General features: G+C 32.4%; 7 protein-coding genes across 7 annotated transcripts; 3 read left to right on the plus strand and 4 right to left on the minus strand.

Moving 5' to 3' along the window:
- The first annotated feature begins 517 nt into the window (after positions 1-517).
- Positions 518-1,360, plus strand: LOC107365739 (ubiquitin-like FUBI-ribosomal protein eS30 fusion protein). The gene is made up of 3 exons (XM_015933295.3): positions 518-681; positions 796-1,153; positions 1,254-1,360. The coding sequence occupies exons 1-2, from the start codon at positions 616-618 to the stop codon at positions 1,111-1,113; spliced, it is 384 nt and encodes a 127-aa protein (XP_015788781.1). The 5' UTR covers positions 518-615; the 3' UTR covers positions 1,114-1,153; positions 1,254-1,360.
- Positions 569-4,062, minus strand: LOC107365908 (E3 SUMO-protein ligase ZBED1). The gene is made up of 3 exons (XM_015933482.3): positions 3,922-4,062; positions 3,491-3,806; positions 569-3,400 (listed from the first exon to the last, which is right to left on the minus strand). Exons 2-3 carry the CDS (start codon positions 3,765-3,767, stop codon positions 1,878-1,880), a joined length of 1,800 nt encoding a protein of 599 aa, XP_015788968.1. The 5' UTR covers positions 3,768-3,806; positions 3,922-4,062; the 3' UTR covers positions 569-1,877.
- A 431-nt stretch (positions 4,063-4,493) lies between these two features.
- On the plus strand, positions 4,494-5,673 carry Pex11ab (peroxisomal biogenesis factor 11ab). Its single transcript, XM_015933483.3, has 3 exons — positions 4,494-4,657; positions 4,747-4,862; positions 4,981-5,673. The coding sequence occupies exons 1-3, from the start codon at positions 4,602-4,604 to the stop codon at positions 5,499-5,501; spliced, it is 693 nt and encodes a 230-aa protein (XP_015788969.1). The 5' UTR covers positions 4,494-4,601; the 3' UTR covers positions 5,502-5,673.
- A 371-nt stretch (positions 5,674-6,044) lies between these two features.
- Sh3beta (SH3 domain binding glutamate rich protein Sh3beta) lies at positions 6,045-7,600 on the minus strand. The gene is made up of 3 exons (XM_015933485.3): positions 7,505-7,600; positions 7,106-7,288; positions 6,045-6,494 (listed from the first exon to the last, which is right to left on the minus strand). The coding sequence occupies exons 1-3, from the start codon at positions 7,547-7,549 to the stop codon at positions 6,324-6,326; spliced, it is 399 nt and encodes a 132-aa protein (XP_015788971.1). The 5' UTR covers positions 7,550-7,600; the 3' UTR covers positions 6,045-6,323.
- A 165-nt stretch (positions 7,601-7,765) lies between these two features.
- On the minus strand, positions 7,766-8,647 carry LOC107365913 (uncharacterized). The gene is made up of 3 exons (XM_015933486.3): positions 8,492-8,647; positions 8,230-8,341; positions 7,766-8,158 (listed from the first exon to the last, which is right to left on the minus strand). The coding sequence occupies exons 1-3, from the start codon at positions 8,572-8,574 to the stop codon at positions 8,000-8,002; spliced, it is 354 nt and encodes a 117-aa protein (XP_015788972.1). The 5' UTR covers positions 8,575-8,647; the 3' UTR covers positions 7,766-7,999.
- Positions 8,648-8,713: 66 nt separating this feature from the next.
- On the plus strand, positions 8,714-9,694 carry LOC107365910 (dynein light chain Tctex-type 1). Its single transcript, XM_015933484.3, has 2 exons — positions 8,714-8,877; positions 9,011-9,694. The coding sequence occupies exons 1-2, from the start codon at positions 8,812-8,814 to the stop codon at positions 9,479-9,481; spliced, it is 537 nt and encodes a 178-aa protein (XP_015788970.1). The 5' UTR covers positions 8,714-8,811; the 3' UTR covers positions 9,482-9,694.
- A 375-nt stretch (positions 9,695-10,069) lies between these two features.
- Positions 10,070-10,927, minus strand: LOC107365743 (ubiquitin-like FUBI-ribosomal protein eS30 fusion protein). Its single transcript, XM_015933299.3, has 3 exons — positions 10,751-10,927; positions 10,278-10,636; positions 10,070-10,180 (listed from the first exon to the last, which is right to left on the minus strand). Exons 1-2 carry the CDS (start codon positions 10,814-10,816, stop codon positions 10,319-10,321), a joined length of 384 nt encoding a protein of 127 aa, XP_015788785.1. The 5' UTR covers positions 10,817-10,927; the 3' UTR covers positions 10,070-10,180; positions 10,278-10,318.
- Between the last annotated feature and the right edge of the window lie 3,740 nt (positions 10,928-14,667).

The following is a 14,667-nucleotide window of genomic DNA, read 5'->3' on the forward strand; positions in this document are numbered from 1 at the left end:
TAACAGATGTAGACTAAAATTATAAAATTATTTAACTGTTAAACTCAGAAATCCAGTTTTATTGAGCTGAAAGAAACGATAAAAACCCAAAAAATTACAGCTAAAGACTCGAAATAAAGCAAAAATCTTGCGTCAAAAGGCACCCTAGGCTAGGATTCACAGTTCTTCAAAATTGTGTATAAGCTCTTCAAAATTGGCGGTAATACAATGATGAAAGGCATTGCCATAGTTACTTCCCTTACAAAGCAAAATTATAAATGAACTTAATTAGCACGGAATTAATTTCTAATCTAATAAAAGAGCTTTTCTCTCATGATATTAATGATTTCAATAATTCAGGGTGAATTGATCTGATTTGAATGGATTGTTAAAATACCTTAAGGTGAAATATTTTCAAATTTGGGCGGGTATGTTTTATGTTGAAGGACTTAATTATCTCCTTGGTTACCTATAGGAAACGGAAACGAATTCTGGCCAAAAAATTGTAAGGGATTAAATTTTAGCTTTCACATGTTGTGGTATTAAGCCTGATGTCAACTTGAATATTTTTTGCTTGTTAAATTGTATAAAAAAGTAGCATATTATTAATTGAATTGTTTATTTACTAAGTTCATCATGCAACTTATAATTCGTGGAGAAAAAACCTTCGTGTTTGAAGGAGATAACATCGATGATTTACAAGTAAGTACAATGTTTGTGATTTCCTGGTTTAGTTGCTTATTCAGATGCATCTATACGTAGTTATTGATTATTGATAATTTTAACTAATTTATTTTATATTTTGTGTCTTTATAGGAATATATTGAAAATGAACAAGATTTGCCTATTGAAGATCAAGTCCTTTTCTGTAAAGGTAGAATAATAGATGATTTCAACTGGAATGAAGTTGAAGACGGTGATGAAATCCAAGTAAATGGACGTCTCCTTGGAGGTAAAGTACATGGATCACTTGCTCGAGCAGGAAAAGTTAAAGGTCAAACACCAAAGGTAGAGAAACAAGAAAAGAAGAAAAAGAAGACCGGCCGTGCTAAGCGTCGAATGTTGTACAACAAACGTTTTGTGAATGTAGTGCAAGGCTTTGGAAAGAAACGAGGACCCAACACCAACCAATAGATAATAAATTTGATTATATCTCATATTTGTATTAAATCAGGTGCGTACTAGTTGATAGGGCCAAAAACCCTTTCCCAATATTGAAGAAACTAATTTATATTTCTTTTCTTTATTTTGGAACTATTGACTGGCACTCACAGGCTCCACGAATTTGGATACACTTGACTCGAAGGATATTATCACTTGTAACTTATAAAATAATTTCCTGAGAAAAAATGCTGTTCAAATAAATTGATAATTCAATTCATCAAAATTTTAAGTCATTTCGCGATTCAATATATCAGAGTATAAATGATGTGTGAATGAAGTCAATCGTGAAGTAAAGCATCTTGAAAGACTACAATTGATTCGGTATAAATGGATTTCCATTTCTCTGAAGTCTAGTCCATCTTATCTTATACCATTCGTTCAGTTGTCTTCAAGTAATATCAATTTTGCTTGTAATAAAAGCTGCGCTTGTAAAAAATTATTTATCTTTATGTGCTACGAAAATAGAACCACGACTACAATTTGAAACTCGACTGATTAAAAAGTCAATTTATTGTGGAGGTAACATATGTTGTGATGGTTCTCAATTTTAAAATCTTAGATTCTGTTAATCCGAATTCGACTCGCAATTTGAAAATATTTCAACTTTTAAAGCAATTTTGAAAAGTGTATTTCTGATATTCATTCATAATAATCTTAAAAGTTATTGATTTGAGTCCATTAATAGATAAAGTGAATGCACTTTAATCTAGTGTCGAATTTCTTATATAATTGATTTAAAGAGTGAATACAACATCGACAGGCAAACTTTCTAACATTAATGTATTTTCCATCTGATTTGGTTCAATCAAACATCGTTTTCTTGTAACCAACGAACCAACTCCAGTAAATAATCGTTCAGCGGGAATAGCGGATGCAGGGATGCAAAGATACTTTTTAGCTATTTTATGAAGTGAAGGGAAAAGAGTTTTATGATGCTCCCAAATTTCAATTGGATCTGATGTGATATTAAAAGTTCTGTGGTCAAGGTAGTTTCTCAATTCTGCAGCTATTTTGTTGCTATCTGGCTCACTGCAACGAGAACTCCTACTTACTCTTCGCAGACACCATATATCATCGTCTCTTTGATCTCCTTGATTTCCTGAATCATCTATAGATCCATCGTCACAAGTAAGCATCGAATTGAGCTTGTTTATTGCTTTTACTGATTGTGTATCATTTGTAAAGTCCAAATTTTTAAACCTTGGATCAAGTAGAGTTGCTATAGAGGCAATAGGATCTCCTTCGATGTCTTTGAAGTGCGTTCTTATGTTTTTCAATAGAGAGTTTTTAAATTCTTTCGCACAATTACTCTCAGGTAATATCAAGTTGATTGCTTTAACTAACACACCAACTATTGGAATGATTTTACTCATTGGTGTCCATTTTTCACTGCTCATTTCGTCTGCGATTTGATGGAAAGGCTTGAGAAGAGAAAGAGTTTCTTCTACAACTTTGGCTTCGGTATCATTTACACAAGGACCATCAAAACCCATGAGTACATTGCTTATGAGAGAAGCTTGAGTTATATATCGGTCCAGTAGTGAATAAAGACAACTCCAATCACTTTCATCGGTTGATTTATCATCTAAAGGAGAAACTTTCACCACTACAACTTTATCTCGTATAATTGATTCCTGAGCGGCAGTTATTTCATCGAAAAAGTGTAAAGTTTCTCGGACCTTACGAAGTAATATTAATAACTCACCATTACTTCTAATTGAATCCCTTAGCATTGCGTCGAGCGTGTGTGCGAAACATTTTTGGTACTTGGTAGCGTCAAGTAAATCTTGTAAAGAGCTCATTAAGCCTGTAATATCATGAGTAACAGCACAAGTTATTTTTTCAGATGTTATGGCCCATCTATTTAAAATATCCATAACGGCAGATCGAAGCTCATCTGTTGATATTGTAGGATTAGGTAATTCTCGATTTCCTATTACGATAGAACCATGCGATGATCCATCGATGAAATGGCACGTTAGGGTAAGATGGCTATGTTGAGTTAAGTTATTATTCCATATATCAAAAGTTAAGGCTAAATCTTCAACTTTTGAAATCTTTTCTGCAATATGAGTTAAACTTGTTTGATATTTGGCTTGTAGTTTTTCGACTATACTGGGCTGTGAAGGAAAAGGTAAATGAGGGGCTAATTCAGATAAAAACTTTTTAAATCCTTCGCCAATAACAATCTCTTCTGGAAGCATATCCTTTGCAAGCCAGCTCGCAATCCAATTTATAATCAGCTTCGATTTATCATCTGTAATATAATATTAAAAATTAAAACTCGAATCCAAAAGCATAGGCAAGACGAAGGCAAATCTACACATAATCTTGAAGATATATTTACCATCAGTTTTCATCTTCTTAATTTGTTGATCACTCATGGAATCGGGATGTTCAAGTTGTAAAATCAATGTTGGTTGAGAAATGTCCGGTTGCGGTACAACTGCCTGTTCGGTACTGGCTAGTTGCTGGGGTAAAAGGTTGTGAATGTTTCTTAAATGAGCAAGAAAATTTGAAGTATTCCCGCATTTCTTGATTTGTTTACCACACAGTTTACATTGTGCTTTATCGCCTATGGTAGCAAAATAATTCCAAACATGCGAGGGTTTTCGTTTGTACATTTTTAAAGTAGATTATGAGTACAAATCGAATAAATCAGGCTAATAGTAGGTGAAAAAAGACAGAATGATTGACATAATGCAAAGCATCATACGTTATGTTATAGAGAAAAACAAAGTGATAAGAAAAAATATTAGTTGATTGTAAATAACTTACTTGATTTTAATTAATTAACTTAAATAGTTTGAAGTTAGTCGATCTGAGTTATCGATCTCTATTAGATAACTAAGTCGTGAAAGGATAAAAAATCAAAAAAAAATCAGCAGAAAATCAATTCGGAGCCGCCATTCATCCATCCATTCGCTTTGTTTCATCCAGTTTTTTGAATCGATACTATCAATCGATTTGTAAGGGAACATATACTAAATTCAGCAATTAGCAGAAGCTCAGAAATAGCATTTGATTAATAAACGTATTGATTAAATAGTTAAAGACAGAGCTTCACTCATAATATGGCTTTTAAAGAATCTTGAATCAAGATTAGTGATTTATTGAAGAAAATCAGAAAATATGAATATAAATTAGTTTGATATCAATAGGGTTTATCGCTGGACATAAAGATTTTGGTTTCGTTTTTAATGCAACAGATTATTTTATTTTAAATTTTATTCAAGTATCTGTTGTGTTTACGAGAAAATTTCTGTTGCTGGACAACAGAATTTATTGATATCTGAAAATATTACCTGAGAAGGTAGATATCATTATCTTAGATTGCTGAACGGTCCCTAAGAAGTCCAAAACATGAATTTATTTTGACCGAAACAGGTTTGACAGCTTAAGCTGTCAAGTTTCTTAATTTTGTTTGAATTTTTGATACAACTTAAATAACATTAGCCATGGAGCAATTAATGAGACTCAATTCCCAGACAAGTGGACGTGACAAGATACTGAGGTAAGTTGCTGAAATAATCCACAGATCAATGTGTAACATTTGTTAGATTATTGGCAAATCTAACTGCTTTACTATTTCATCTCTTTTAGACTCTGGCAATTTACTTGTCGATTAACCTGGGCTGTGATGGAAAAAAGATCACGAAATATGGAAGCCATTTCTCGTCTCAAGGAAGTTGAAGGCTTAATCAGTTTTGCTAGAAGATGTAAGAATTAATCTTACTGGATTTATCATATATTCTGATTTTATCCGTGTCAGTTTTTAACTCTAATATTCTTTCTTTCTCTTTTCAACTTCTTGCTCATTGGATCATGATGTTATAGTACTTCGATTGGGACGGAGTGTTGATATGCTTTACTCATCAGTTTCGAGTTTACAAATTTCTGACCCCTTCCTGAGAATGGTCATTACAAGCTCACGTATATCTTCATCTTTGTTTTTATTTGCCGATCACCTGGTTTGGCTGAAAAAAGTAGGTCTTTTGCAAGTTGATGAAATCAAATGGTCCGATACAAGTAATCGATTCTGGTTGTATTCATCAGTACTCAATCTTCTTCGCGATTGCCATGAAATTAACATTATGATTAAAAGTGAACAACGCATGAAAAATCTTAGACCAGAATTGGGATCAGTAGAATATGTGACTGCTGTTGCTCAAATCTTTATTAAGCACAAAAACATTACGATTGACACAGTGAAAAACATATGCGATACATTGCTTCCAATGGCTAATTTGGGTCATGTCAAAGTTTCACCAGCTCATGTCGGATTACTAGGAATTATCTCTTCAACTGCTGCAATGTTACAACTGGTTGATCCATCCAACAGATTGGCCATGGCTTAAATATGCTATAGCCTGGATTCAATATTGTTTAATTTCCTGTTAATAGTTCATCAAGGAACTCTCCTGCAATACTTTTATATAACTTTATACCTCTATGTCTAATAGAAATGTGTTTAAAAACTGATTGTTTTGTTTTGGTTAAACTATTAAAAGCATTTGAAAAGGCTGTCAAGTAAATGTTTAACTAATGCCTTTTAGTACCATTGAGAGGCTTAAAAAATTGACATTTCCAAGGTATCTATCAATTCATTTATTTTTCTCTGAATCTAGAAATCGCACTCAATCTTTTCAATAAATACTCAAGAAAGAAAAGCTAATGAAAGATAAAATAACTAAAAGTGTTATATTAGTTGCAATAGTTAAGTGTAACTTGGTACTGACCGTGTGAATGATTGTTATTGAATTAAGTATAAACTTTCATAAGGTTTCGATAGCTCTAATTGAGGAAAACCTTAAGTCTATTTTTAAGTGTGAAAATTGGCATTTGGCTGATGTTATAAATTGATAAAAACATTGCGATATTGAAATTTCCATCAAAATGTATTAATTTATGAATAAACATTTAATTGATTTATTTGGTATCAGATTAGATTTTATCCAAGTCAGAAGAGGATAAAATAATTTATGAAGCTTAACATTATTATTTGTTTGAAGGTAATTAAACAATTGATAAGGTGAAAAGATTCGTGCATAGTTATAGTTGATAAAGAAAATCGTAAAAGATCTTTAAAATTTTAAGAGAAATGAGACCAGTTGATCAAGTTGAATCTTATTCAGAGAATGGATCTGAATTTGTAGATAAAATGATTGGTATAACGATAATCAATTGTCTCCATTTACTGGGTCGGACTCTTCGTCAGGCTCTTTATCTTTAACTTTGTCGTCTTCTTTGTGTTCTTCCTCAGACTCTTTGGGTTTCGATGGAGATTCTTTGAGTTTTAAAAATTCTGGTAAAATATCTTCTTCACTGGCAGTCTCGAAATCAATCCAATCCTTGAAAATGAAAAAAATAAATGATTCAGCAATTAATATAGTGATTCATCCCGCGACATTGAAAGGAAATAAAGCAAAAACAATAAACACTGATGAATGTAAATAAATCCAGGATATCCTATGATAAGGCATGAATTAGAATCTGATTATTATCATAGACATTTCAAATGCTCATCATTATGATTAATAATTGTTACAAAGTGGAAAAATGCTCTAATAAAGTCATATTTCAATCAATAGTACCAATAAGGAGTTTTAATGGAATCATGAAAGACAATCAGAAATTTAGATACTCGACTGGAAAAAGTGAGATCAAATGTAAATAAAAATAAACATTCTATAGCAATGGTGAAAATTCATGGCTGACAAGAGAGGCTTTAAATAAAAGAGAGATGTCCCTGTTTTATAATTAAACTAATTTTATGCTTAACTTGATCCATATTGTATGATTCTACGATAAAAATAATGTTCACCACACCTCAGCAACTCTTTATCCTTTTACTTGAACTTGTTGATCAGATAGAACTGAGGAAAAACATATGCGTATGCTCTAATGAGAAAACATTGAGGTTTCATCATTTGATGTCCGATAATTACAGAATTAAACTTACCCCACAGTACTCATCATCATTGAAAAATTGTGGTGGAAGAGCAGTTTGATCATTTCTTCTCTTACAAACTTCCTTCATTAGCTGTTTTTCCGCCTCAAATCCAGGTTCTGTGACATCAATTTTTTCATATTCAATTCTAAATGAGTCGAGGATGAATTGTGCCCGTTGCTGGTGTTTTTTTACCTATGAAAACAAGAGAATTACGAATTAGAATCAAAATATAAATAAAGATGATAGAAAAATACACAATTTAAACAAGATCGAACTGGTAACTGTAAAAGTGTCTGTTGATAAAGATGAACATCTCAAAATAAAACAAAAACAAAGGTAAACATATCAATACGAGTTGAGATTGGTGTAGCAAGTCAGTCTTGATTGTAAATTGTTTTGATTACTCACCTCTTTACTAGCTGAGATACCACTAACAAATATTTTAACAACCATGGTTGAAGATTGACTATTTAGAAATAAATTATGTTTCAAATTGAATGGGAAAAGTGCTAATGAAAAAAAAGAAAGGACTAAATGAAATGGAAAGCAGGAAGAGTAAAAGTAAACAACAGTGCTGCTTCCAAAGAGACTTCACATTAACAGAGGGTGTTGATCTTTACCTCATCAAACCACACAATTATAATTATTAATAGAATTAATGTTATCAAGTTCAGTTTCTCGGTCTCTTTATTATTAACTTAATTTGGATAGTAATAAAGAACATTTTAATTGCATGATTTATACAGAAAAGGGCAATATTTAATTGTACATCGTAAATCTGTTACCAATATACACAATGAATCTACTAAAGGTATGAGACAACCAATATTGATGATAATCAATCATTTTTTAAATAATCTATCAAGATAAAAACAAATCGTCTATGAAATAAGATTCTAAAGTTTAATCTTCATCTTCAAATTTCCTTGTTCGTGGAAGGCATGCCATGAAATGAGCAGCATAACGATGTTTGGGTGGTGCAACGTATTTTTTCCACATGAAGTCATCCCAATGGTCAGGTTTTGTTTTACCTTGGTGTTGAAGAAGTTTACTTTCTTGGTCCTAGAAGAAGAAGATATAGAAAAATTGCAACATGAAAATCAGATATTTTGAATTATCGATGAAAACTTTACCTTTGAGATGTATGGCTTTGCCAAAACATTCATAGCCTCTTGCGTTGCCGATAATTCATAGAAGAAATCTGCTTTAGTGCCAGTCCAGACAGGCGGAACCCAACGAGTTTTACTGATTAAATTGAAAAGATAAAGAAAATCAATTTAAATGATGAATGGAATGAAATGAAATAATCCGAGCCGAGATGTATCTTAAACATATGATCTCGTGTTACAGAAAAACATTAGGTTTTATTAGATTAGACTAATAATTATTACTCACCCTGTTGTGACTTTTCCAGGATATTTAGGCATAGGGCCAATGTAAGCTCCTTTCCATTTTAATAATTGATTAGTTAGTCTCATTCTAATTCATCTAATTACAAAAACTGATTAACAAAATAAAATTGAAAGAAGCAGGATTGCAGTTTCAAGACCAGATTGTTTCTGTTGTATACTAGCGTTATTTCTAAACGACCCCTATACATTAATTAAATTTGTCTACTGCAGTCAGTCATTTAATGATCCAATTTTAATTTTCATCATTTTAATTTGTTTCAATTATTTTATTGTTTATTCAATTGTCAGTTCACTTAGGTAATCATGCAGCTTATCATACGTGGAGAAAAAACCTTGGTGTTTGAAGGGGATAACATCGATGATTTACAAGTGAGTTCAATTTTTAAAATTTCGTATTTGTTTTATGGCAAACTAAATGGTATATTTTGATCATGATATTGCTTATGTTTGAATTGATTTTATTGATACAATCGATAATGAAGCATATTTTCATTTTTCGCAGAGATACGTCCAGGATGTTGAAAGTCTACCCATTAGGAATCAAATCCTTTTCTGTAAAGGTAGAATAATAGATGATTCTAATTGGAATGAAGTTGAAGACGGCGATGAAATTCAAATAAATGGACGTCTTCGTGGAGGAAAACTAACCGACAGTTCCGACTTAGTTGACAAAGACGTAATCAATGATGTAACTAAAGATATTATAGAGAAGATAATCGGCAGTAACTCCTATCAACATGCAAATGTTGAACAATGGACAACGAGCATCTGTAGCGATGTTATTGCTAATTTAGTACAGCGCGGATGGCCTTATAAATTTATCGCCACTTGTACAATTGTGCAAAAAACTGGGGCCGGTTTTCACTCATTTACAAGCTGTTATTGGGATCAGACAAATGACACAAGTTGCACTGTTCGCTGGGAAAACAAAAGTATGCATTGTATAGCACAAATTCTTGCAATAAGATTGTAGAATAAATGTAAAAATATAACTTCATGGACGTTTCCTTCAAAGCTTAGTAGTCGAAAATTACTACCTGAGTATTAACCTATCATCAGCAACAACTTTTGACATTCAAGTAAACATTTAAATTCAAAATAATCATCATACATAAACGCGATATACATCTACAACACCTTATCTACCATTTAATAAAGCGAGTAAAATTACATCCAATCAAGTTTATACATTATTGATTCAAAAATTTTGTTTATTCCGGTATTGGAATTTTGGTTAGAAACAAAATAGCTAATGAAGACCTGACTCAACCCGACTATGATATTATCAAACTAAAATTGCCTTCAAAATAAGTTATTTTATATGCTTCAAGAGCTTCTAATATGCGTGATTGAATCGAATGAATCGCCATAATGAATCCTTGATAAATAAGAGAAACTACATTCCTATGTACGATTACGAGAAATGCGATAGTTTTTCATTTCTATCATTTAAATCAGAACTCAAATGCAGATCATAACTCAGGACACCACCGAAATTATAGAGGTTTAGGGCTGCTCCAGGGCCCTTTGAATATCGGAATAATCGCGAAATGACATTAACTTTTGTTGTGTTGAATTATCAATTTATTAGAACAGCATTTTTCCAGTAAATTGGTTTATGAGTTACAATTGATAATATCCTTTGAGTCGAATGTATCCAAACTTGTGTAGCCTGTGAGTGCCAGTCAATAGTTCCAAAAAAGAGAAAAAATTAAAATTAGTTTCTTCATTACTGAAAAATGGTTTTGGCACCATCAACCAACACCCACCTGATTTAATATAAATATTTAGATAAAATCAAAATTATTATCTATTGGTTGGTGTTGGGTCCTCGTTTCTTTCCAAAGCCTTGCACTACATTCACAAAACGTTTGTTGTACAACATACGACGCTTAGCACGACCGGTCTTCTTTTTCTTCTTCTCTTGTTTCTCTACCTTTGGTGTTTGACCTTTAACTTTTCCTGCACGAGCAAGTGATCCGTGTACTTTACCTCCAAGAAGACGTCCATTTACTTGAATTTCATCACCGTCTTCAACTTCAGTCCAGTTGAAATCATCTATTATTCTACCTTTACAGAAAAGGACTTGATCTTCAATAGGCAAATCTTCTTCATTTTCAATATATTCCTATAAAAATACAAAATATAAAATAAATTAGTTAAAATTATCAATTATCAATAACTACGTAAGAATACATCTGAATAAGCTACTAAACCAGGAAAACATCAACACTATACTTACTTGTAAATCATCGATGTTATCTCCTTCAAACACGAAGGTTTTTTCTCCACGAATTATAAGTTGCATGATGAACTTAGTAAATAGACAATACAATTAAAATTAAATGAGAAAGAGAAAATCAAAAGTGATAAAATTAAAATCAATTTTACAAAAGTGCAAATTAGCAAAATGAGTCGTGTAGACCTTCTAGAGGGACCGTAGTCTAATAACGACAGCTAATGAATGAACATTTCCCTTGAAAAACTTTGCCTTTTATATCTGATACAATAATCATCTTATTTGTGTCTAAAAAATTTTAATACGCTTTATTATTAGCATTGACAAACTCCCAAGATGACAAATCAATAGTAAACCATTTACATTAAGCGTTTGCCTTTGGCATATGTGCCTGCTTCCAGATTATCTTCTATCTATTGAATCAACTTTAATCCATCGATTTTTATTTTAAATCTTCCCAAATAGTCACATGATAAGAGAAAGTAAAAGATGCAATTTTGTCCAGATTCTGGAGTAATCTATGATAAACCTTGATAAGATCACTGACAATCTCGAAAAATAAGAAACATACAGTAAGAATTCATTGTTTCATAGATTGTCCGCAAACTATCTTACAATTGTTAATTCCAATTGTCAACTTCAATCAATTTTTATATCTTAGAGCAGTTTAAACTGAAAAGGATTTGCCAAACCTTTGCACCAAAAAGTGACTCATCAATAGATGGTGACTGAGAAAGAACTGATGCTTTAGCTGAACTCTTCTGTATAATTTGCTTAAGCTTGTAATTGAACTTAAATTAACCTCGTCATCGTAAGTGCAGCTTAATCAAAGCAAAGAAATTAAAAATTGGTCATTTTTATGTATTTTCACGCTTAAACTGAAGATCTAGATAATAAGATTTAAACTTTGTTGAATGGTTCAACATTCAGATTGGCTAATAAGAAGATTATTTGATAAATTGCTGAACAGTTGAACATAAACGAGCAAACCATTATTACAATACAAATAATACAATTAGGGTTTTAATTTAACACATTTGTTTTAATATCTTGATTAGGATACTTTGATTCGAACTAACTATTCTTGATTTACATCTAATCAAATGATTGTTTACATGGTTCTAAGTAATCATCTATAAACTTGAATAACAATGGTTTTAAATGGTAAACATCCATCCATGAGTATTTGCTACCAACTGGTTATCAGGTTATTATCGGTAAACCTAATTATATCCAATTGTGTGATTAAAGGGTCACCAAGTGAAGGAAAATTTATCATGGCAGATAAAGATTATTATAATATAATGTTAAATGGGTCTGTTTTATACAATGGAACCTTTCTTACAACAGTAGGAACTCTGGTGCAATTTAAAAACGAAAATGTTTATTTTCCTCATTTTAGTAGAGTCCATCAATTTGGTGATACATTTGTAATTGTCAGGGAAAATTATTTAGCTTTTGCACAAATAGATGGACTCAATCTAACGGTATTCTGTCAAACTGTGTTACCCCCGTTTAACAATTTAAAATATTACTTGTTAAATCACAATCCTATCAATGGTTCTTTTGGTTCAATTTTAAATTATTTTGGAACCGCACAAAATTTTGTTGAGTTATTTCCTTATAAAATCAGCAGCTGTTCACCAACTACTGTCACCACCCCACCTTTCGGTTATTTATCTCAACGCAACGGAAACATTTTCCTCAAACATTATCCAGTTACCTTTATTGGTTCCTTTAAATTTAATAATTTTACCTACACTTTTAAAGTTCGACATGTTAAAGGTTTCGAGATTATAGTTGGGCGAGTTTGTAATTTACTTGACTTCCAAAAATTTGACTTATCTTATACTTCACTTTCCGCATATTGTCCATTCACATTTACAAATTCTAGTTATGGTTCTACTTTTGTATCCTTCTCCAAGTCACAATCAACCGTTTACATATCTAACAGTGCTTATATATGGTTGAGTGTTTGTACCCTCAACCTGACGGAAATAGATATCAAACTGAACCAAATACGCCACGAATGTTCCCAAGGAAGCTCTACAATCTATACCGGTGTTGTGACAAGTCAAATTCCCAATCTTTGCCTTCCAAGTCCATCTGTGTTTATCTGTGACAGTACCTTCAATGGTACCAATGGAGCCATGTATTCCAATGCTATCAACGTTACCGGTAACATCATTTTGAGACAAAAACACGACGTGTTAGACCCCAGTCAAGTACTTTACTTTGAGCGTAAATTCCCCAATCTGCCTGGTCTGATCATCGTCAGAACGCATTCTCAAAAAGTAGATGCATTTAAGATCATTGATTTGTACTACGATGATAATTCATCGCCCTCATTTAAGGGTTCCCGAAGCAAAATAATTGGCATGTTCCAAGGCTTAGATCCTGTCAGTGGACGGGCTTATTATGAAATTAAAGGAAATATTAAATCTGTGCCTTTGTATAGATGTGCAAACTATGAAAAGACAACATGTCTCTATTTTCCTAGGTGTAAACTTTGTAGCATAGGATGTAGACCGATCAACGTATCTTGTAAACCAGAGAAAAAATTTATAAACGTAATTGAACCCGTTCTACCTTTTTATGCATTTTCCAGAGGCTCAGTGGTTTCACTTAAACCATACAATAAACTGATTCACGAGATTGGAGCTTACCAAATTAGATTTATATCACAATCATTGTTAATGATCGACTGTACCAATCCTATCACCAAGGAAGGCCAAATTGAATGCCAAACAGATTCTCTAGAATCATCTATTCCTTTCAATACTTCTTTTGATGTTTCTGTCAAGCTAACCTTTCAAAACACAACCAGATCAATTACTCTGGCCGGGGAAAACACTTTACGAATCGTTGATCCCCAATATAGTGAAATTATACCAAATTATTTATTCCCATCTCATCCAAGTGGCTTTCAGATTCGATTCTCCAGATTTTTCCGTTCTCTTGGACATCAAATCCAAATTTTTCTTGGTCAAACCTCATGTGTGAAATCCTACGATAACCAATCAGATGTTATTCATGTTAATTGTACTTATTTTGGTTCACCCACTGTGGCATCACTAGTTGCCCGTGTAAGAAGTAAAGACTTATTGAAATTAAGCTTTAACATTCTGCCTCAACCCACCTCAATTAGACCATTGGTACAAAGCCTATTTCCTAAAGCACAACTAGCTTTTCCTATTATTGGAAACAACATCAAATCTTTTTTTCATCCAAGAATGGCATTTCGTTTAAATTCCGATATTTCTGAGTTTAAAAACTGCAACTTCAGTGGTGACGGAATGATACTTTGTGATTCTCCATCTCTTGAACCATTTAACACTAAATTACCATTCACTCTTGAAGTTGTCCTCGAAAGCCATGGAAACGTTCTCAATGTGTCATCACCAATCACAGTGAAGATGGGTAAACCACCACGCATTAGAGGAGCAGAGTTTGACTTGGATCAGTTTAAATTGTTCCTTAGGATGCGTAATTATTTCTCCTACTTTGTTAGCTCTACTAAAATACAGATCATTGATCTAAAATCGGGACGAGAGTCAACATGTTCGGCCATTTCCTTTTCATCAAACAACTTGGAATGTGAAGTTAATGAAGACAATGATATATCTGGAAGTGTTTTAAATGTTACACTAACTGTAGCTAATTATGAACAAGCATTTACTAATGTTCCCGTTTCTTCGACTTTTGTTGCAATCAATTTGACTTATATATTTGTTCTCGCACTTGTTGTTGCTGCTACTATTTTTTCAAATCATGCTTATCGACGTGCTTTTATCAAGAAAAAATATCAAAAAAAGGTTCTTCCTAAGCAAAAGGTTCTTCCTAAAATAAAGGTTCTTCCTAAAAAAAAGGTTCTTCCTAAAAAGAAATGATACAAATTGTTACTTTATTGATTATATTAA

The sequence above is a fragment of the Tetranychus urticae genome, chromosome 3 (assembly GCF_039701765.1).
Source record: "Tetranychus urticae isolate SD_2017Ah chromosome 3, NJAU_TeUrti_SD_1.0, whole genome shotgun sequence".
Classification (NCBI taxonomy): domain Eukaryota; kingdom Metazoa; phylum Arthropoda; class Arachnida; order Trombidiformes; family Tetranychidae; genus Tetranychus; species Tetranychus urticae.

Bases quoted from the DNA above. Each gene is read 5' to 3' on its own strand.
- LOC107365739 (XM_015933295.3), top strand. From the start codon at position 616: ATGCAACTTATAATTCGTGGAGAAAAAACCTTCGTGTTTGAAGGAGAT. The intron at 682-795 runs GTAAGTACAATG...GTGTCTTTATAG, and splicing joins ATAACATCGATGATTTACAA to GAATATATTGAAAATGAACA.
- LOC107365908 (XM_015933482.3), bottom strand. From the start codon at position 3,767: ATGTACAAACGAAAACCCTCGCATGTTTGGAATTATTTTGCTACCATA. The intron at 3,401-3,490 runs GTAAATATATCT...ATTATATTACAG, and splicing joins TAAGAAGATGAAAACTGATG to ATGATAAATCGAAGCTGATT.
- Pex11ab (XM_015933483.3), top strand. From the start codon at position 4,602: ATGGAGCAATTAATGAGACTCAATTCCCAGACAAGTGGACGTGACAAG. The intron at 4,658-4,746 runs GTAAGTTGCTGA...CATCTCTTTTAG, and splicing joins GGACGTGACAAGATACTGAG to ACTCTGGCAATTTACTTGTC. The intron at 4,863-4,980 runs GTAAGAATTAAT...ATGATGTTATAG, and splicing joins AATCAGTTTTGCTAGAAGAT to TACTTCGATTGGGACGGAGT.
- Sh3beta (XM_015933485.3), bottom strand. From the start codon at position 7,549: ATGGTTGTTAAAATATTTGTTAGTGGTATCTCAGCTAGTAAAGAG. The intron at 7,289-7,504 runs GTGAGTAATCAA...TTGTTTTCATAG, and splicing joins GTATCTCAGCTAGTAAAGAG to GTAAAAAAACACCAGCAACG. The intron at 6,495-7,105 runs GTAAGTTTAATT...TTCATTTTCAAG, and splicing joins ATGATGATGAGTACTGTGGG to GATTGGATTGATTTCGAGAC.
- LOC107365913 (XM_015933486.3), bottom strand. From the start codon at position 8,574: ATGAGACTAACTAATCAATTATTAAAATGGAAAGGAGCTTACATTGGC. The intron at 8,342-8,491 runs GTGAGTAATAAT...CAATTTAATCAG, and splicing joins CCTGGAAAAGTCACAACAGG to TAAAACTCGTTGGGTTCCGC. The intron at 8,159-8,229 runs GTAAAGTTTTCA...TTCTTCTTCTAG, and splicing joins CAAAGCCATACATCTCAAAG to GACCAAGAAAGTAAACTTCT.
- LOC107365910 (XM_015933484.3), top strand. From the start codon at position 8,812: ATGCAGCTTATCATACGTGGAGAAAAAACCTTGGTGTTTGAAGGGGAT. The intron at 8,878-9,010 runs GTGAGTTCAATT...CATTTTTCGCAG, and splicing joins ATAACATCGATGATTTACAA to AGATACGTCCAGGATGTTGA.
- LOC107365743 (XM_015933299.3), bottom strand. From the start codon at position 10,816: ATGCAACTTATAATTCGTGGAGAAAAAACCTTCGTGTTTGAAGGAGAT. The intron at 10,637-10,750 runs GTAAGTATAGTG...GTATTTTTATAG, and splicing joins ATAACATCGATGATTTACAA to GAATATATTGAAAATGAAGA.